The sequence below is a fragment of the Tachypleus tridentatus genome, chromosome 7 (genome assembly GCF_004210375.1).
Source record: "Tachypleus tridentatus isolate NWPU-2018 chromosome 7, ASM421037v1, whole genome shotgun sequence".
NCBI lineage: Eukaryota > Metazoa > Arthropoda > Merostomata > Xiphosura > Limulidae > Tachypleus > Tachypleus tridentatus.
The window spans coordinates 43851497-43875081 of NC_134831.1; the positions used below are offsets into that span (position 1 = coordinate 43851497).

The 23585-nt window shown below is 36.6% G+C and overlaps 1 protein-coding gene across 3 annotated transcripts in view; it reads right to left on the minus strand.

Moving 5' to 3' along the window:
* The window catches only part of LOC143255544 (TBC1 domain family member 14-like), an 88920-nt gene that overhangs the window by 60488 nt on the left and 4847 nt on the right, over positions 1-23585 (minus strand). Inside the window, exons 2-3 of one of the 3 annotated variants that reach the window (XM_076511374.1) lie at positions 19668-19708; positions 18314-19195 (exon numbers count right to left, since the gene is read on the minus strand). In XM_076511374.1, the coding sequence (XP_076367489.1) occupies positions 18314-19038 (725 nt within the window). In that variant the 5' untranslated portion in view covers positions 19039-19195; positions 19668-19708. Of the gene's footprint in view, positions 1-18313; positions 19196-19667; positions 19801-23585 lie in introns of those variants that run through there. The other 2 variants (XM_076511373.1, XM_076511372.1) reach the window with 2 other exon arrangements.

Consider the following 23585-nt stretch of genomic DNA (forward strand, 5'->3'; position numbering starts at 1 on the left):
AAAGAATGTACCCATTAGGAACAGTTAAGAGATATGGAAACAGGTAACATGGGGAAGTCAGTATCTGGAAGAACAGACAGTCAAAAAATGAAGAATATTTCAAATAAGTGGGGTAGTATATATACCAGTTTGCCCATACCTCTTTGTTAACTTAAAGACGACCTAAGAAGATTGAAAGATTGTTCTGTACTTTATTTCAATTAAAGTTTTAACACCCATTCTAGCTGTCTTGAGAATGCATATATATATGCCTTTGTAGTGGATTGACAAGGAATGAGGAAGTATGAACTGAACAGGAAATAAGACTGGCTACATGCAAAGAGAGTATGGAATACCTAACAAGGAACTGGTCCAAACACACATGAAGTAAGAGTGACAGACAACACCGGTGAATGGGAGAAGTCAGGTTGGAGAAGTAGGGAGAGATATACAGGAAGATAGGACAAGAGAAGGTGCAATAGAGGAAACCATTGCTGAGCCAGCTAGAAAAAGAATTTATCAGAAAGACTCAACATGGAGTGCAAAAGAGAAAATGAATGGAAAGGATAGGCATGGTTAAAAATGTTTGTTCAGTACTGACGGAGTGCATCACCAGCTATAGCTGAGGGAAGAGGAACATATGACCACAAAGGGTATAAGTAGGATGTTGAGAAGAATGGCAAAACAATCAATAAGAAGAATGTCTAGATGAAAACACAGTAGCTTGAATACCACAGGTATTATCTTGTTGGATCTTGAAAGATGATCCACAAAAATATTTAGGAAATCTGGAATAGAACAAGCTATTGGGATTTACTTGTATAGAAAGGGCACAAAAAAGGATGTTGATAGGATGGAAACAGAGAGAGTGAGCTGAAGTATTCCCTAGGAGACTGATAAAGGAGATAGCTGCTGAGTTGATATCCAGAGATATCTACAAACCATTAAAAAAATATTCAAAATTTGATGTAACACCAAAAAGTCTAAGAGATGGATTTGAAAAAAATATGTTGTGGTACCAATGACCTCAATTCACATGAGAGTTAACATATGAAGTGATGAAAAGTAAAATTTAGAAAAAGATGAGAAACCAACCTAATAGGGATTGTAGCCATTACCAAGAGTAATTACATTAAGAGGACTAACATTACCAAGAGCCAATTAGGGCAAGAAAATGATTCTTTGGAGAATTTAAAATAATGGGAACATGAGGCACAGGAAGAGAATTAAAAATAAAGATTAAGGCTCTCCAGTAGAAATTTCATTACTCAACAGTTAGCCATAAATGGAGGGCAGAGATCTAAAGACCAATAAAATAAGCCTTTAGGGCAGTCACCACCAAGACTGACAGCACCAAAGTCTACAAGCAGGAGGTGAGTGGGACTGTTAGACATGTAAGAGGACTGTTAGAACAGTCATGAGATAGAAGGTCATAGTCAATGGCACATGGTAAGCTTGAATATTTAAGACAGGCCCTTGGGGAAAATACTAGTAAGAGTAGGATGCCCTGGCTAAATGAAGCAGCAAAGAGCTCAGTGGCAGTAGACGTCCATTTCCACTGATAAAGGGTAAAAGGCCTACAAGAATTAGAGGAAATAGGTTTCACAGTAAGAAAACTTCATGTGTCACAAGGGACCTGGCCAACTATATGCACGAAGATGAAGGCACTAAACACTGACAAGAAAAGCTGATGACTGTGGTTCAGAAAGGAAAAGATCTCCAAAGAGGAAATCACAAAAGAGCCCATAGAAGAGAATACATGTATGCACAGCAAAGAGGAATCAGGACTTCTAGGGAAGCAAGAGTCCTCACATGTGAGATACAAAATCTCGATACCACAAATATACAAGTAAGAAGGTTGAGCCCACTGCGCATGGAAGTTGAGGAAAATCTTCATGCAGACATGAAACTAAGTGGGAGTCAAAATGGATTTAGAATGTTCAAGAAAAAGTTGCAACTATTAGTTTTTGTGGAGACAAATCCAAGAGAGGCCATACAACCATATAATAATAAAAATGATGAAAGGCATTTTAAATGTTTACCTTTAATAAACACATACTAGTTTTTGTGGAAACGAGACCAGGAGAGGCCACACAACCATATAATAATGAAAATGATGAAAGGCATTTTAAACATTTACCTTTAAGAAACACACCGTAAGAAAAAATGGTTCAATAGGGATTGACAGTATCATCCAACCAAAATTGAGGAACAAAGTGAAAGAAATGCAGAGATCAAGTATATGACAGGGTGCTAAACACAAACTAAATAGAGAGAACAAAAAGATTGGAATAAAAGCTCTGATGAGGTAGTAATTAGTTCTATAGTTCCTGCCATCAACAAGGAGAACAACATATCCTGAAGATATGGATACAAAGGATTGTTGGGAAGTGGATGGGAAAAGAATGATGAGAAAGAAGAAATAGATTGTGGTTTGGTTTGAATTTTGTGCAAAACCAAAAAAATGCTATCTATACTAGCCATTCTTAATTTAACAATGATAAGTTAGAAGGAATATAGCTAGTCAACACTCACTACCAAATCTTGAACTACTCTTTTATCAATGAATAGTGGGGTCACATTTCACATTATAATGCCATCGTGGTTGAAAAGGGTGAGTATATTCAGTAATGGGGGTGAAATATGATGAAAGAGAATATATGATGAGAAAAAATGAACAGAACCTAAGGGTCAATTGATAAGTAAGAAAACATGAGGTTAAAGTGGAAGAAGTGGGTGTTGATTCGACCAGAGCCAAAGATCAGTTCTAAAGAAGATTCACCATCAAAAGACACAACACTCAATTGTATGGGAGTGGAATGACAAACAGAAGAAAGAGAAAGAAAACAGGAAGTCTAGCCTCACATGACTCCTGAAAATGACTGGCATAGAACCAGTGACCCAAGAACAAAATTAGAACATTTCAGACAAGCAACCTTATGTAAGGATTTAATGAGCAACTGTTGTAGTATTGTGTTGGAGCATAACTTAAGAGATGATGTAAATGTGCTTGGTCCTTAACCACAGAGTAACAGCAGGAATAGATATATCATGGTGGTAATAGACTATTTCACTATTAGAATAATTTAAGCAAGCAGCCTTATCCAAGAATTTCAATAAGTCAGGAATATTCCAAATGACAAGATCTGTATGTAAATGGGAAAATAAAGATCCCAAACATAATGGGAAGGGATGTGAATACCCAAGTTAGATCCAATAAACAAAGAAAACAAGTCAAAACAGAAAAGGAGAGTATGAAATGGAAACCATAGGTGTCTGTATCAAAACTATTCAAATTATAAAGAAGAACCTCAGGAAGGAGGTGAAGGAAAGAGATAAAAAAATAAAGAGAAACAAACAGACAGCTGGAAAGAAAAACAAAGAAGAAAGATGAATACCTCAAAAAAGGACAAAGAAATCAAGAAGTAGATAATAGCCATGACCTGGGGCTGCAGCAAAGAAGTCACAAAGATAAATAGGACAAAAAGAGATATGGAACAAAGCTGACTTGTTACATAGTAATTGATTGATTGATTTAGTGGTTTATGGCACAAAGCAGCTAGGCTATCTGCACCAAACATCCAGTAAAAAGGTAAAAACAAATTAAATGTAGTAAAATACAGAAAAGGAAATGAAGGTAAAACAAAACATCACTGAAAAACAGAAAAAGCATGAAAAATAATGTTGACACCTAGTTTACAATGTAAACACATAGCAAAATTGTAATAATGAGTAGTCAAATGTCCAGTGAAAAGGTAAAGGTAAAGTAAATGTAGTAAAATTTGTAAAAGTAAACGAAGGTAAAAACAAAACAGCAATTAAAAACAGAAAATTGCATAAAACTGATGTTAATATCCAGTCTATAAAGTTGTAAAGGACTTTAAAGCAGAATGGTAATGATCATAACCTGCTAGGAAGACTAACAGGCAAGTACCAGAACCACTGTCAGTCACCTGAAGTTGGTCTTTCCAGTCCTGGTTCCAGGTTATGTGTCATTATGGCCAGTACCAAAGGGTAAAGTAATAAAAGTTTAAAAGACATGCAACAAAATTGGAATAACAACTCGCCAGGATGACTAACGGGTAGTTCAAACGAATAGTTCAAACAGCAGCGACAGTCACCTGAAGTTGGCCTTTTCAGTCCTGGTGTCGAAGTTATTTAATGTTCTGGCCATTTTCCAATTTCAAATTCAACTAGAGAGATTGAAACTTTGAAAAGGAAACCACAATTAAAAAGGTGTAATGAATAAATATCCAACACTTAAATGAGACAAAAAGATTAATGGCCATTAATAAACTAAAAACTTTATCATGGTGGACAGTGTCACCATCACCAATAACACTGTCCAATGTTACAGATAAACCCTGGGAAAAAAACATGTTTAAAATAGTGCCGTTGTTAAGAATCGTAACGATGGCAAGAAAGTAAAATGTGGCTGATAGTGATTTGAGTGTTACACAAACTACACACTGGTGCAACAGTTCCAGATAAAAGAAAACGATGAGTTAAAAAACTGTTACCAATGCGTAGTCTAGTTAGAACAACTTCCTCCTTCTGAACCTTACAAAAGCTAGATGGTCAAAGCCCAACATAGGGTTTTATTTGAAAAAGCTTGTTGTTGCGTTGCTCACTCCAAGTGGACTGCCAGCTGACACGGAGCTGAGCCTTGAATACAGGACCATAGTCCATGTACGGAATAGGCACAGTGGTGATAGTGCCTGAGCAGATAGATTTAGCTGCCGTGTCTGCGAGTTTGTTCCCGCGAATACCAACATGGCCTGCTATCCAGAAAAACTGGATAAAAGTAGCAGTTAAGGAGAAATGGGCCAGTCGGTTTTGAATATCAGTGAGAACAGGGTGTGAGCCAACGTGTAACAATTCCAGGGCCAGTAAAAAACTAAGCGAGTCAGTATAAATAGTGCAGTTGGAGTACTGCTCAGCTTCAATATGATCCAAGGCAAGAGATATGGCGTATAGTTCAGCAGTGAACACAGAAGCTATAGAGGGGATTCTGGCGCACAACCACCGAACCACAGCAAACCATGGCAGAGCCTACTGAATTACCTGATTTGGAACCATCTGTATAAATCGGAATGGAATGATTGTTTGAAAGATGTTCATTAAATAAAAGACGGTACTTCCAATCTGAAGTATCTGCCTTTTTCTGATGACTGAAAGAAAGGTCACATTTGGGGGCTGTAATAAGCCATGGTGGGATGGGCTTACCAGTGGAATCTGCAATGTTATCCAAGACCAGATCCAATTCATCCAATTGCGCCTGGACGCGAAGGCCAAACGAACCAATGGCAGATCGTCTGTTCTGAAAAAGTACGGCCCACTGAGGAAGGAAAACACAGCTCCAGGTGGGATGCTTTGGTAAGAAACAAAGTTTCGAAGAATATAGTAAAGACAGTTACAAATGGAGAAGGTGCAGAGAAGGTTCATGAAATTCAACATATAAGCTTTGAACTGGAGAGGTGCGGAAAGCCCCAGTGCAGAGTCAAAGTCCTTGGTAATGAATGGGGTCTAGCATCTTTAAGGCTGAGGGTCTGGCAGAGCCATAGACCATTGATCCATAGTCGAAGTTTTGATTGATCGATATATCTTTAACATAGAACATAGATCTGCTCCCCAACTGGTAGTAGAGAGGACACGGAGGATGTTCAGTGCTCTTGTGCATTTGACCTGTAGCTGCTTTAAGTGTGGTATAAAGGTCAGCTTAGGTCAAAGATAAGCCCCAAGAACTTGGCCTCTGGGACCACTGGCAGCGAAACTTCACCGATATGAAGTTCAGGATCAGGTTGAATACCCCCCATTGGTGGCAAAAGTGCATGCAAACGGTATATATAGAGAAAGTAAAGCTGTTTGCCATAGTCCACTTCAGTACACGATTGAGAGCAGTTTGTAGTTGCCGCTCAATATATCTCATGTTCAACGACTGACACGAGATGTGAAAGTCGTCGACATACAGCCCATTCGCAACAGTGAGAGGGAGTTGTTCAATGATGGCATTTATCTTTATACTGAAAAGTGTGACACTCAAAATACAGCCCTGAGGGACTCCAAGTTCCTGTACAAAAGAACAGGAAAGTGTCGAACCTACACGAACTAGGAATCTCCCGTCCATTACACATTTTTTAATAAACATGGGTAAATGGCCACGTAAACCATATGTATGGAGGTCTCGCAAAACGCCATACTTCCATGTTGTGTCATAAGCCTTCTCAATGTCAAAGAATATTGATACAAGATGTTGGCATTTGAAAAAGGCTTCTCTAATTGATGTTTCAAGTCGAATTAGGTGGTCTGAGGTGGAGTGCTTTTGTCGTAACCCACACTGGGTGGGCGCGAGAGGAGGTTGTTTGATTTGAGGAACCAAACAAGACGAGCATTAACCATCCTTTCTAAGGTCTTATAGAGATAGCTCGTCAAAGCAATTGGATGGTAGTTTGAAGGAATCTTGGGATCTTTCCCTGGCTTAGAGAAAGGTAAAATAATAGCCTGGTGCCAGACATCAGGAAAAACATTCTCCTGCCAGATCCAGTTAGAGACAATTAGAAGAATATCAAGATAAGCAGGAGATAGATGGTGCAGCATGTCATAGTTCACATCATCAGGTCCAACAGATGTACTGCCTGACCAATGACGGGCCATTTTCAGTTCCACCAGTGTAAATGGACAATTATAGTCAAAGAGACAGTCAGTTTGAAAGGAAAGAGGTGAATGCTCTGCCCAAGTCTTGATGGCCAAGAAAGTGGAGGAACAAGCAGAATGCTAGGTACCCAGCTTTCACCTAAAGTATCAGTGATGCTCCGAACATCAGCCACCTCCTATCCATCAGAGAGTAAGATCAAGAGGGGGACAGAAATGTAGTGCCCACTGACCTTTCGAATCCTGTCCCATGTGATCTTGGAACTGGTGGTAGAAGATATGCTAGTTGTGAACTTAATCCAAGATTCCTTCTGGCTTTGATGTCTTACCCACCTAGCACGTGCACGGGCCCGTTGGAAAGCGACGAGGTTCGAAAGTGTGGAATATCTACGAAAAGTATCCCAGGCCCGTTTTTGAGCCTTCCGTGCTAAGTGGCAAGAAGGATTCCACCACGGACAAGGATATTGTGGAAAATGTGTCGAGGTTTTAGGAATACACTGAGCAGCTGCTTGCATAATACAGCCAGTTACTACTGCCACACAGTCGTCTATTGATGGCTGATTCATGATGCCAGGATCAAATTTTGCGAGAGCAGTGAAAGTGGGCCAGTCTGTCTGATCCAGCTTCTACCAGGGCATGCGGATAGGGTGGCATCAACCACGGCAAGTCTCTCTCAAAAGTATAGGAAAATGATCACTGCCTAATGGATTATTGTCAACCCTCCATGAAAAATGGGAGAATAATGAAGGGGAGCAAACTGACAGATCAATAGCGGTAAAGGACTGACTAGGTGCATGAAAATAAGCGGAATAACCAGTATTGAAAAGAAAAAGGTTGTGATTAGAGAGCATACGCTCTACAGAGTGACCCCTCCCATCAATAACAGCACTTCCCCAGAGGGGGTGATGTCCATTAAAATCCCCTAGAATTAGAAATGGAGATGGAAACTGTTCAACGAGAGCATCAAGGTCTGATTGATCATATCTCCAGGGGACAGGTTGAGAGAACAAACAGTGATGGCATGACCCAAAGAAACACGGATGGCTACGGCCTCCAAGGGTGTGTTGAGTGACAAAGACAGGGTGGGCACATACTGATCAACCAACAGTGCCACCCCTCCATGTGCTCGTCCATCACACAGCCTGTCATTTCTGTAAGAGAAAACTGCCAAATGGTGACTGTATCAGCAGGTTTTAGAAATGTTTCTTGTGAGAAAAGACATAGAGGATGGTAGGAAGCAATCAGTGTTTTGATATCATCCAGATTAGAACATAAACCTCGACAGTTCCATTTTATCAAGGTGGTCATTTTAATGACGGACAGGCTAAGTGGCTGGAGAACCCTTCTGTTTATGACCATGTCTTTTCCTTACTGTCCTTGTTCAAGGAGGTCAATCAACCTCCATGAATCCTGCCCTGGGTTGATTGGGCAGGTCTTTGTTATTGGAAGGGGATTCCAGTGACTGAGGACGCGAACGAACGATTGTTTTGCCTCTTAGAGTGGGAGAAAAAGATGTATCAGAAAACATGCCTGTATTTGAAACTGAAGGATGTGGATCTTAAGGTTTGTTGGAATGTATGGGAGGAACAGAGATGGGTGTGGAAGTCTATTCATCAACCTTTTTAACCATGGAGGTCAAAAGGCTTTTCATTTGCTTTACAGAAGTGGTAGAGCAAATGCTATTGCCAGAAGAATATTTTTCTGGATTCTAAAATTTTACAAAAATGGACAGCATGACAAATTTCTCAGTTATCAATTACTGCACATGGATACAGCTATGCAAAAATGTACAATGTAACTACAGCTATCAATGAGGTTACTCCATATTGAAAACACTGCAATATACATCAGTGAGTAAGGACAGCAGACACCAACTATGCATTCTTTTCTGCATTTCAAGTGCAGAAGATATATATACATATACATGTATGTATGTATGTGTGCATGCATGCATGTAGACTGCCAAAAATTTTGAATACTTTCCACATTCCTCTACTCAATGCAGGTTATGGGTATTCCCTTTTAAGAAATACCAGTCACTTTGTAGATTCCATTGTCTTGATAATATTATATGTGGTTGTTAAACCTGGAAGAGAAGAGAAAAATAAGCAGCTTACTATCAGACCCACCATAAAAAGTGAAGAATAGGACCAAGAACAAGATGAAAGCCATGGTAGGTGAAATATTTCAGTGGTGTAAGTAATGACACAATTCATGATGATGAGAAACTCATTTGAAGCAAACTCTCTTTGCTAACCTGAAGATGACCTAAGAAGGTCAAAAGGTTGTTCTGTACATTAATTTAATTAAAGTTTTAATTCCCACACCAGGTGTCTTTAGAATACATAATGACACAATAATATACTGCATCATCCACAACACTACTTGCAAGATGGTATACTATAAACATCTATGGCTAGAGTAACAGACTGTTCAGTACATGGAAAGTGGAAAGGAAGGGATGTGGTAGAGACTCTGAAGGATTGATTGATTGATTTAGCGTTTTATGGCACAAAGCAGCTAAGCTATCTGCACCAAACGTCCAATAAAAAGGTAAAAATAAATAAAATGTAGTAAAATATATAAAAGGAAATGAAGGTAAAACAAAACATCATTGAAAAACAGAAAAAGCATAAAACCAATGTTGACACCTAGTCTACAATGTTAAGAAAGAAAGCAGAGTAAGAGAAGTTGTAAAGAACTTTCTTTAGCAAAATGGTAATGATCATAACCCACCAGGAAGACTAACAGGTAAGTACAAGAACGACCATCAGTCACCTGAAGTTGACCTTTCCAGTCCTGGTTACAGGTTATGTGTCATAACAGCCATTAATAAAAGGTAAAATAATAAAAGTTTTAAAAGACATATAGCAAAATCATAATAATAATTAACCAAATGTCCGGTTAAAAGGTAAAAGTGTAGTAAAATTCTTAAAATGAAATGAAGGTAAAAACAAAACAGCAATTAAAAACAGAAAATGGCAGAAAACCAATGTTGACATCCAGTCTACAAAGTTGTAAAGGACTCTCTGTAGCATAATGGTAATGATCATAACCCACCAGGAAGACTAACAGGTAAGTACAAGAACCACCATCAGTCACCTGAAGTTGGTCTTTCCAGTCCTGGTTCCGGGTTATGTGTCATTATGGCCAGTACCAAAGGGTAAAGTAATAAAAAATTAAAAGACATGCAGCAAAATTGTAATACCAACTCGTCAGGACGACTAACGGGTAGTTCAAACGGATAGTTCAAACAGCAGCGTTAGTCACCTGAAGTTGGCCTTTTCAGTCCTGGTGTCGAGTTATTTAATGTTCTGGCCATTTTCCAATTTCAAATGGAACTAAAGAGATTGAGATTCTGAAAAGGGAACCACAATTAAAAAGGTGTAATGAATAAATATCCAACACTTAAATAAGATTAAAAGGATTAATGGCCAATGAAAAACTAAAAACTTCATCAAGCTGGACAGTGTCACCATCACCAATAACACTGTCCAATGTTATGGACAAACCCTGGGACAGAACATGTTTAAAATAGTGCCGTCATTGAGAGTCGTAATGATGGCAAGAAAGTAAAATGTGGCTTACAGTGATTTGAGGACTCTGAAGGAATGTTTGCACAGAAGACAGTGAAATGAGTTACCACAAACCCTATACTGAAAAGCAGACCAAACCTGATTTATTCAATCTCAAGAGTGGCAGCTATCTCCTTCTGCTTTACCAGTGAAGTCTATGGATGAGTAAAGTCTGGAACAGGCATATTTAACAAGCAAGTATATCTCAAGGAATAACATACAAGCAATATTGCAGGACACCCACCTCTAGTATATTATAAAACAACAGGTATTTCATGGCTGTGGAAAAAAATCAAATCAACATGGCCTCTCAAGTACATACTTGAGCAAGAAACTAAGTATGAGAAGTATGTCTAGCTAGACACAACGTAAAACAGGGTGAGCTCAAGATCACAACATGGTATAGGCTGCTGAAAAAGATAAAGAAAAAAGAAAACGTACCCAGTTATAGTTGCACAGAGGTCTAAAAAATGGCAACAGATGGCAGGCAATAACCTGAATCAAAAGAAACAGCAACATAATACAGATAGTGAGAAATAAAAGTATGCAGAGTGGTCAACATACTTACTAGAAGAATTTCTTCAAATGATTGATGCAGATGAGATGCCAGAGAAAAACATAAGGTGCCTAATATCATGGAAAGACATCCAGAATAATTGAAGAGAGAGATCACAAACAGAGGATGGTTGCCAAGGGAGGAATAGATGGGAACAATTAGGAAAGAAGTTGGACATGCAACATAAAAACAAAGAACACGAATAGGACATAGAAGTTTATTCAGATTAGACTGAAAAAAGAGGTAGGTGAAAAGGAGGAATGCCAACTACATCTTGGAAAGGAAGGATCAATCCAGATGAAGAAGAAGATAGTAGGAATGATACAGAGTACGTGAAATGCTGATGGCAAACAAATCTGACCAACGACATCCACAACCCAAAAGGAAAAGGAAATAAAATAAATGTAGAACAAGAAGACACATGTTCAAATGGAAGTAAAGTGAGGCAATGAAACACTACATAGACATCCTAACCCAAAAGAGTTTCATACCATGGAGGACAATGAATCTAGACGAAATCTAACAGGAGGGACAATGTATGGGAAGCAAAAACTTTATCGTACTGGGAAAAACGAAATGAAAGGTATAAGCTAACTTCACCTGATAACCTGTGATCTGAAAGATCAAACACTACCAAGTGAGGAAATACGTTAGAAAGGAATAGTGGGACAAGCAGGGGAGAACTTCTGGTCCAAAGGCCAATGTCTGAAACCGTTTCATTTACACTGATAAATATAAATGGTAGAAGGTTGAACAAAATGTGTCAACTGTTAAGCTATACACAATAATGAACTGAATTTTCTCATCAAGGGCTGGATAAAATCCAGGCACGAAGATAAAGTGCAATAGTGATGAGATGAGCTACCCCTGACTGAAGCAACTGTAGAAGGGATGGATTGTTGGGAAGAGGCACTGGTAGAGCAAATTGAATCTGAAAATGCCACAGAAACTACAACTGATCTAACCAATACAGGTTATCAGAAAGATCTGACATGGCACACAAGTGATTTTATGAAATTGAATGGGATGATAAACATAAAGGAATTTATCCAATCCTAACCAAGAGTCAGAGGGTACCCACTTAAGTGCATAACCACTGGAAAACCTGAGGACCTAAAGATCTCTCCATCAGATAAATTCTGTCTGGGCAGAAAAGATAATCCTCAACCAGGTTAAAAGCACCTGGAATATGACACAGAAGGAGATGAATACCTTGCATTATGGCCCAAACCAGGAGATCCAATGTTCAAAAATAAAGGAAGTATAAGGGGTACCTCCATGGTGATTGCTACATGCCACAGCTATCCATAGAATTGTCTGTAAGGATAATAATCAAATTACTGTAGGCAAGAGGAATCTAAAGCCCACTGGACAGCAAACAGGATACTAAAGGCAAGAAATTTCTGTTGGAGACCACAGACCCAAAGAAACTTGATGCTCAACCCATGTTTCCTTAGCAGGGAAGCAAAAACTACTTTAAAAAGACTTAACTCCAGATGAAGTGGAAGCCCCACCTAAATATGAGCATGGTTTACCAACAATGCACATCATCAACAAGGGAAGGAGAAATGGCAACAGAAACATCCAAGGGATCCCACACAAGGTTATTACACTGATCATAAAAATCCACTTCAGGGATTTCATATGAGCACAACCAATAGAATTATGTGCCACCATAGAGGACCACATCTCCAAAACAGGTAAAACACAAGCAGATAGAAAAGATGAAGACTGCTAGCTTCATCAAATGGAGTCAAAGAGGACAAACTGAGAGGAGTGTTGAATAAAACACCCAAATCAATATGATAATGAGCAAGATCAAGGTAGCATTTCTGCAACTTAATCAACCATTCTACCTAAGTCACTTCTGAAAGAAGAAGACAAGTGTGTTAAGTGGATTCCAGTTTATAATGAGCCAAGAGAAGCTAGTTGTCCACGTAATAGTGAAAATGCTATATTTGAGTGTGCATAATAGTCACAAAAGCCTTGACCACCCAAAAATACATACAGGTCTGTACCAAGCTTAAATGGAAGAGTGCAACATTGATAAACCACATCATGATGAACAAACCAAACTAGTGTCTTGACTGTCTTGGTCTGGGAACATAAAGATAGGCATTCAAGATGCCAATCTTGATCATCCATAAACTTGAAGAAAAAGCCCACCTGAGAGTAAGATATGACTCCATAATAAAACAATGCAGAACCAAAAAATGATTGAGGCATGACAGTTCTATCATAGGCTGCCAGTCTCTGGTTTTCTTGGGGACCACAAATAACCTGGAATAAAACACTGTATGGAGAGGATTGGAGAACAAGCATGTTGAGAGAGAAGATACTATACTGCTTCAAACAGGCACTTATGTGTGAGAGGATCACAAAAAAACAGAAAGGGGATAGAAATAGATGACAAGTCCCTCTGATAAAACCAAAAGGACCCATAGATCAAGGACAAAAACTCACCACAAATGGACAATCTAGGATAAGCAAGCCCTTATCAGAACCCACAGAGTAGTCACTGATACCACTGGCAATACAACATTCACTGTGAAAGAAAATAACAGGAAGATTCCCTTGTAGAAGGAATGGGCAAGGATTTGGGAGAAGGAGGACAGAAACAGATATAAGGGATCAACAAAGTGCTGTGTGAGATAAATGATCAACCAATGAGGCAAGAGAAAATTGCTGTTCCACAGATTCCACTCCAGACTGAAAAGTTACAAGAAGACCTCCAAAGACAACCACAATGGAGAAAAGGAGATAGGCAAAAGTCTCAAAGATAGAAGATGGAAAATGAATGTGGGACAAAGCCACATCTCTCCCCCAAAGATCCTAACAACAAAGGACCCACATATGTAAAGAAAGAATCAATGTCAACAACATTGACTCAAGGAGGTAATGAGGGCAAACATATCCCCAGAATCCTTCAGGCTCACCTCAAAGACAAGATGGATGGCAAACAAGTACCATAGGATAGACATATGACACAGCCTCAGTATTCTGACATCACAAGCATCTAATCTGAACTAGCACTGCATTCAACATACCATAACTTACAAAAATTTATATTTAATTATGTTATTTTTATATCTAATTTTAAATTAAGAAATTAACTAATACATAACATTAAAATTTGAATTATAATCAAATCCACAATTTGGTACCAAACTTATTGACTTAAGTTTATAAAATAGTAGTTCAATACAATTTTGAATGTAAGTCAACAAACACAATGTCATGCCCTTTGACAAGTGACCAATCACAATATGGTTAATACTATATTATGTTTAACCAATAAAGACATCAAGGTTTTCATCTATCAAATGACATTATACCAGGCTGTTTTCTGTACAGAAAAATTTAACTTAGCTTTCAGTACAAGCTTTGTTCCCACAGAAAATACATCAACTATCTTGGATGAAATTGTAATGGCTCTTGTCACACATTGAAAAAGCCTAAAAATTGTGATAATTATGTGCCATTGTGTCTTTTGCAAGTTATCATCCTATGTTCTTTGATGCATTATTTAATTAGAAAAAAATTATTTAGTGCACTATTTCCATCAATATAAAAAAAAGTCAACAGCAAATTAAAAGATCTTATTAAGTACTTTATTTCTTTATTTTTGTGGATATTTTACATTTATTATTATAAAAGTAACTAAAATGCAAACAAACTATTTAGGCTAGTTAAGGCTACAGTAGGTAAAATAAATAATAATACCCATTTTCCACAAGGTAAGCACATGACCAGTTTGCAATTAATAATGCAAGTTCCATGCTCCATAACTTTTATTTACAACTTATATTATAATGGCATAAATATTACTAGTAGTTCGACAAAGTTCACACTTCAAGGCCAAGAAGAATATAATATTTAAGTACAAAGAAATGTATACTGTAATGAGTTTAAAGATTCTTAAGATAATCAAATGTAGTTTCACATTACAATTTGTAGTCACGCCAGAAAGTAAAGCTAATTTTACTTTTTTGGTGGTTACAAGTTCTGTCAAATTGACAAACCTTGTAGAGAATTAATATAGAGAAAATAATAATGGTAAAATATAAAGTTTTACTGAAAAAAAGGTTTAAAATATATTTAGGGAGTTTTAGAGATTATGCAAATAACATTTGAGATGAAAAAAGTATTATTAATCTTAAAATGAATATTATTTTGCATTAGAACTGGTAAAAAAATTCAATATATTGAGGAACAAATCTTAATTAAAAATACTTCATAAAAAACTGATTTTGTTTACAAATTGCTTGTTTACTAATTTTCTGCCAAATGTCGTGAAGATACATATACCGTATTAAAAGTTATAGTACTAAAACTATAAACAAGTAAAAATGGTCATGTGATCAATCTTTGAAACACAGCTCATACTGAAAGAGTTTGAAATCATCTGAATGTTAAACATGCAATGCATATACTGTATGTACATACTTTAATCTTACTGATTAAGTTGTGGCCACCTATATGTGCATTACAAACTGAAAATATTGTATGCTCTGTTTGGTATGTCAAACAGGAATATTAAGGCACTTTCACTTTGTTGTTGGAGATCTCAAAGATAGCATACAAGAATGAATGATTCATAAACTATGACAAGCAAAGATAAAAGTGATTAACAACTGAGTTTGTTTTACTTCACAAAATGAAATGCAAACCCAAATATTTTGTCCCCCTGAAAGGTAAAGACAAATCCAATACTTACTGAAGGCATCTACTGCCAAAGCCACAGGATATGGAACTGAAGACTAGAAATGTGCAGTTTGGTACTGAGATTGGTGGCAAATGCATCCAAAGGAGGAATACCAAATAGTGAGCATAACCATCAGAACACTAGAGGAGCAACAGACCACTCCATAGATACATGAAATAACCAACCTGCTATAAGATTAAGAGAACTTAGGATGTGAAATGCAAGAAGAAATATGTGCTGAGAATGGGACCAGCAAAAGAGATACATGGTTCAAAAGTAAAGAGAGCAGAAATGAGCATCTCTTGTCAATTAATATAAAAGACAACAATAGAATTGTCAAAATGGACCATGAGCAAATGACCCCTTACTAAAGGTAGAAAATAATATAAGGCCTGAAAAACTGCAAGAAGTTCCCAAAAGTAAATGTAGAGGGAAGATTCAACTACTTGAGATCTACTACAAATCCAGATATCTCCCCACTATGTAAAAAGAGGCTAATCAGGACAAGAAGGAGGTAAAGGAATGCCAACTCAGGCATGTTTCTCTCATGTCACCAGGTAAAATCAAGTTGTAGAAGAAAGGAAAAAAATGTTAGAGTTCATTGGTTTCTGAACAAGATTCCACTGATTGTGCAACACCCACTGAAGAAAATGCATGTGTGCACAACCAGAATATGAGGGCATCCATGGAAGTCCAAATCCACAAAAAAAAAGATAAAACCTTACCAACAGGTAAAAAAGAAAAAATGGACCTGGCATTCAAAATCAACAGTTCTATTGGCCTCAAACAAAAAAAGAGAAGGATGAGTCCTGCTGAGAAGATAGGTGAGAAAAACACCCACAAAAGGATAATACAATGCATAGGACTTCTCCACCTTGACAAGTCATCCCACATGAACAACCTCCTATAGGCAGACTTGGGTATGTTAGTGAAAGATTTGTAGGGATTAAGCTAAAAGAAGTCGATCATCCATGAAAAGATGGCACTACAAATCTTCACTGTGAAGATGATGAGAAAAGGCTCTGATCACATGAAGGAAGATGTATGTCACTGATGCCAGACCAAAAGGTATAGCACAAAACTGAAACATCATCTCCTGAAAAAAATGAATATACCTACCATCTGGTGGCAGGAAAGTAGGATTATGAAGATAAGTATCTGATACATTGATCTTGGCCATCCAAAAACCTAGAGTGAACAGCAACTAACAAAAGGTGTAGAAAGGATCCATGGTGAACTGTAGAATCATGATGAAGAGACCGACGTTTGAGAGATTGATGACAGAATGTCAGTTCACAGTTTTCTTGGGAACCATGAAAAACATAGAACCCTAGAAAAGTGTGAAATACTTGATTAATAGCACCCTTGTACAGATGATCATGAACTGCCTCCAAGAGACAATGGCTTGAAATGGGATCCCAAGGGGGCAGGAGAGAAAACAGACAGAAAATAAAAGGGAAAGTCCTTCTAATTGAACCTGAAGAACCCAGAGCAAGCCATTTCCTACAGTGCCAGAACCCACAGGATAGTCACCAACGAAATTCATATAAAAAAAACATGATGGACAATTGTAAGCTTGCTGTAGAAACCCATGAAGATAGTATCAGCAGTGGAGAGGATGCAGGGAAGCAAGCCATGGAAAGAGAGGTAGAAGAGGTTTAGGAAAGACTAAAAACAAGAGAAAAAGTTTGACATGCAGCCTCTACCCAAGACTCCAAATTATTGGGAAGATACCCAAAAGTAGACTGCCATAAAAAAAGGTTCCAGATGGAAATATGAAGCAGGTAGGTGCACATGAGACAAGAGGGTATAGGTGCCAAGGAAATCCCAGGAATACAAGTGTACCAGTGTGTAAAATAGAAGGGGTATGTATATTATCTAAAACACCTCTGAAGAAAGATGAATATCCTTAGAAAAGAATTGGATGGAAGAGTGATAATAGGTAAAATACCTAGGAACCACGACCAAAAGAGCTAAAGGACAATGAGGGAAGTCCAGAAAAGTAGCATGAGATAATGCAAAAACGGCTGGAGGTAGGAAGACTTTCCAAATACTCTTCTTTAAGACTAGATTCTTCAAGAAATGGGAGATTTGGCTGACATTTGAGATACATGGCAGACAGTAAGTTTATAACTTAGACACACCATGACTGAAACCTCTTCCGCTAAAAGCATGGAGTCCAAAGCCACAGAAGTAGTAAGTGGTAATGGATCACTAGTGGTACAACAGTAAAATTATGTAGATATGAAAAAGAAACCTATTTCACAAATACCGAGTATAAAGCAAATGCATGAAACAAACTAAAAGTTGTCAAAGTACATAAGAATTAACTGAAAGTTCACATGACAATATTAGGTACAGAACAAAACTGACCATAACTGCCAAATCAAGAAGTGATGATAGTGATCTACAATACAGAAGAAGTGCTACAATGCGGTGTTGCACTGCCTAATGGTAGAAGGTTCTCACATGCTCATCTGCACATTACAGTAATAAATTACATGAGGTTAGGTGGGAACATCAAGATTAGTAGCAAGAAAAATTTGTACATACCAGGAGTAGCATAAATCAAGAAAAGCTATTATGTGAGAGGAGGTAAGGTATGGTATCAGAATCATATCTATAAAGTACATCTAGCGAAACTGGTCTTAAACTTATAAAGACACAAAACTGATAACACAGTAAAATAGGTATACAAAACACAAACTTATATTTATCTCATAAATTTCATTGTTTAAAGAAATTGTAAGATATCTTATTCAGTTCAGTCATTACATATTATTTTCATTTTTTAATCAATGATCTCATGTATATATCCTCCACTAGAAATATATCAAACTTTTTTACCTTGGTAAAAGACCAGATAGACCTCTTCGCTTAGGTTTCACCCCTCCTTTAATGGACAAATCATCTGCTGAATGAAAACTAGTTATATCTGTCAGGTCTAATCCTTCTGCACCAGTACTTACTGATGATATACTAGTAAAAGAGGACGTATCGGTTTGAGGAAGAGAAATGGTTGTCTGACATCTCTGTAAGATATCTAACCTTTGTTCACCATCTATATCTTTACTGTCAACCTTGTCACTGTTTTCTTCTTCTGTTATTGAAGAACTTTCACTTTTTGCAAGAAGTTCTTGTGAGGAACCATTATCAAAGTATGAATTATTGAATGGAGTACTTTCTGAACTCCTGATAGACTTTAACTTTCTACACAAACCTTCATATTCTGGCAAATCTTCAGAAGAAGGAGAATCAATATCCATTGAGAAACACTTGCCATCCTTCACAATAAATCCATCTGTTTTGTTTTTCAGACCAAGTAATTTAATCTGTTCATTTGGATGTAACTGTTTAGTGACAGGATTATACACAAGAGGTATAGACTCTAAAACTTCATCTAACGTTGCCTTGCTTGAACTGTCTGTTGTAAATTTTTGAACATGTCCATTGGGTGGAGACACAGAAAAAATCTTGTTGATGCTAAGTGAAGATTGTAAATTTGGGCTGTTTATATTACTGGTAGATTCACTGAAGTTTTCAGGACTAAAAGCAGTGGCTGTTCCAGACATAGAAGACCGATATTGGTACAAACTGAAAATATCACTGATTAGCCTTCTTTACAACAAAACACTTTGTTTGAATACTTCAAGTTTCATACTCAACTGAATTATCTCTAGAGCAGTCAAGAAAGGTATTCGTGAGATGTATACAAAAATGATACAAAACCTGCAGAATAAAGAAATGACAGCAATATGTTAGATCACATGATGATATTGTATATAATCAGTTGTAACTCTATTATGAAGGATTGAAAGATGTTTTGTTGTTATTTAAATAATAGCTCCTTACATTTATACAAGAAAAAATGTTAAAACCAACTAAAACAAAATTTTATTTAATCCCAGCATTTATAGTTTTACAGATACATAAAATAGAGTTGTTTAGTGGCATATCACATTATTTAATTATGTTGTAAATTTTATTTACATATTCTTCACTTATTTCTATCTTTCTCCATTTTAAAACATTTAACATTCTGTTGTTTTTGGAATATTAGTAAATTATCCAATTTAGCAAATTAAGCATAATGTCTTACTTAATAAGAAATTTGAGTGTTAGATACATCTATAGCTAAGCATGTAACTGGTAACTATGTACAAGTAGCTTAATTTTAGTTACAATTTAAATATACACTTACCATATGGATAGACTGGTAGCACAGGTTCTAATAAAAAACACCTAAGTGTGAAATAAAGGTGCTGTTAAAAAAGGATTGAGCATGTGACTTAAAGGAATGAGATCAAAATTGGGGCCAAATTAGTAGCTTATAAAATAAAAAAACATTTCCAGTAAATATTCATTAATTAGTTATATAGGCCACATATTGTATTTTACTCATCATCATGCTCCATGTTAAACAAAAAGTGCAGTCTGGCCAACAAATGAATGATTATATGCTATAAAATTCTAATCCATACTATAAACATAGCTCTTTAATTAAGAGAACTTAAGAGTAATTGATAATTTTTTGAAAAGTTGGGTAAATTTGTTTTTCCAAGATTAAGAAGTACATGTACAGCAATGAAGGACTGACTTTTAGTCTGCAAAAAAATATTTAGAGAACAATGACCATTGCATAATTAGGTTTGACGTTTTGCTACATGTTGAAATCAGAAGAAATGAAATTATTAGTACCTAATTATCAGAAATCCAATTTTGAGATTATAAGTCTAAGATATTTCAAATATTTACAAAATAAGAAAGGGAGAAATATGGTTAAGATATTCACAAAATTTTACAGAAAACAAATAGTTTGTAAAATTAAAACTAACAACAACAATTAACCTTTTCACGACAGACTCACTATAACATACACAAGTTTGTCTACACATTTGCACTTTAATTTTTGACACAGCACATTTATCTTCACAAAATACAGTATACTTTTAGTAAAGATTACAAGCATTTTATATACAAAAAATCAGATTTTTAATGAAATAAGTTTACTAAGTATTTGTTTATGAAAATATTAAGTCTGTTTTGTTTCTAGTCTTAGTGCAAAGTGATTTCATGTTATGATTAAAAAAATATTCGTCCTGAAAATCTCAAATATTATTACTGTTTAGTCCAAGTAGTATAAGTCTCATAATACTTTATATTTATTATTTTTATTATATTGAACTTCCAGTCATATCTATCTAACATTACACAACTTGCATTGACATGGTGCATATGCACTCATGCTTTGTATCCAATACTATAAAACTGACCTTTAGTTTTCCCCGACTTAGCTGTGTTTTAGTGGACTAGAATCTTCTAATATACAGTAACATTTCAAGTATTATACATATGTGTATAGATTATTACTATTTAGAAATGAATTATTAAGTATGTTTTTAAAATATAGAATAGTTAATGAAGAAGTAAAACAAACAATTATTTCTTCTCACTATGACCTTTAAACATAGTTACTGCTGGACACAGGTTGCTAAGCCTTTTAAAATTTTGCAGGTGGAGGATAAACAAAACATGTTAAGGTTTTAGACATATGTATAGATGAATATCAAAAAATCATAAAATAATGACACTGACACCATAAAATTCCACTGCAATTTTATTGAGCTTAGTACCCAAGAGATATTTAGAGATTTAAAAAAACATGAAACTTTGAACAGACTTTAAGACACAACCTTCCTTCTTGAAATCTTTGTTTGAAACATGATAGCCTTTTCATGCATTAAAATGACTGAAAAGACCACTAAGGGGACATTCTAAACTGCTGATTGGTTATTCACATGGAACAGGGTGAATGAGGCCACTGTGTTTAATTCAGTATATTAAGCCATATTTCAGCAAAATAAAATGATATGAGGTTCTTATTTTATACTCTAGCTTGCAAATATCAGTAATTTCAGTTTCTAATTCATACAAAATTACAGACTTAGTATTTGTACATCACAAACATCTAATTTTAAACAATGCAGCATTCAACATACCACGTGACTCACTAAAACCTATATTTAGATGTGTTCTTTTGATATTTACTTTTATAATATATAATATTAAAGTTTAATTTATAATCTACAGTTTGATTCCAAACTTAATGACATAAATTCATAAAATAATATTTAAATGAAATTTTGAATACAAGTCAACAAACACAAGGACATAGCCTTTGACCTGTCATGAAAGGGTTAATATACATAAAAGATAAGTAAAATGCTAAAATGGAAATTGGCTGCAGATGGCATGGTATTTGTTTTTACCTATGTGATCAAGTTTTCAGATGATTTATTTCCTTTATATTTTTACAAGAGGACATGACTAATATACTCTTCAAAAAAAGAAACACAAAAGGCAAAATACGAGACAAATTGTTAACAAGTTTATTCCAAGTAGTTCTGTATGACATGTGTGAAGCTTTGCACGTTCACTGAACATCCAAAGTCTGCAAAGGCGAAGTTCACGCTCACTAGGTGAAGGTTAACGTCACTCAACGTCAATAACGAGTATGTTCCCCGTGAGCATCAATAACTGCTTGGCATCTCCTGCCCATGGAAGCGATGAGATGACGAATCACATCCTGTGGAATGGCTGTCCACTCAGCCTGCAAAGCTGCTGCAAGCTGACGTAGAGTCTGAGGTTGAGGTTGTCGCCGTCACAGACGTCGGTCCAACTCGTCTCAAAGATGTTCGATGGGGTTTAAATCTGGTGATCTCGAGGGCCAGGGAAGAACGTTGATGTTGTGGTGTCTCAAGAAGACAGTGGTGAGTTGGGCTATGTAAAGACGGGCATTGTCATGTTGAAAAACGTCGTTGACGTTCACCATGATGGGTTGCACATGGGGCCTAAGAATCTCGTGAGACGGTTGCATATGGTCTGATTGGAAATCCTACGCAGCCCTGGTATGGTTGAGGCAGTAGACGTCGCAGTGGTGGTCCTATCCCGAAGGTGACGTAACCGGATGTTGCAATCTTGTGTGGGCGTGGTCACACGAGGTCTGCCAGATCGTGGACAGTCACGAGTTGATCCATGTTGTTGGTGACGATTCCATAGCTTTGTGATGGTGCTTGGGTGGACATTCACAGCTCTGGCAACATCTGATCGAGATCCGCCTGCTTCCAATAGACCAATGGCATTGTTGCGTTGTGCTTCAGTCAGTCTTGGCGTAACTGTATTGCATGTCGGTGGCTTAACACTGAGCTATGGAAATTGAGAACCCATCACTTTTATAGGGATTTTGCACATTTTGCACTTGCAGAACATGCAGATCTCTCAAACAAATGTATTGGACACGCATGCGTTTTGGTGAAATATCCGATGTTTTCCTCCGTTTTCAAAGTGCACAACTTTTATTGTCATTTTGGTCTGACAATCAATGCTTTAACACATGTAACATCACATACTCTGAGCTTGTAACGTTATTACATATATTTCTCTTTAAAATAACAAAAATATCCCTTTTGCTTTTCTTGTTTTGAAGAGTATATTATTTCACGAACCTGTACATTATATGGCAATATTAGGACTGACATAAATCATGTAGACATTAATCTTTTCACAGTAAAAAATGTAGATTGAGATCAGTGATGTCAAGAAAACCCACTTGTAGAGAAATATATATGCAAAAATGGCTCGTTTGGGTTGAGAAAATATTTTACGTAGAAGAGCGAATAACATTTCGACCTTCTTCGGTCATCGTCAGGTTCACAAAGAAAGAAAGAGGTAACTGACCAGAAGCTGACCACATGTTTGGACTGCTCAGTTACACAACCCTTTCCAAACATGTGGTCAGCTTCCGGTCAGTTATCTCTTTCTTTCTCTCTTTGTGAACCTGACGATGACCGAAGAAGGTCGAAATGTTGTTCGCTCTTCTACATAAAATATTTTCTCAACCCAAATGAGCCGTTTTTGCATATATATATGTAGACTGAGATATTTGAAGATGAGTTTGAAAAAACCTGAAAGATAGCCTGGAAGGACAAAATGGTCTCTTGCTACCCATATATTATGGAGAGGTTTAGAATCTCTTTGTCAAGTTCATTTATCAAAAAAATAAGACAAAAAAGGGTGTACAAGTCTTTCACAGTAAATGTGATATTCTAAATCTGTTTTA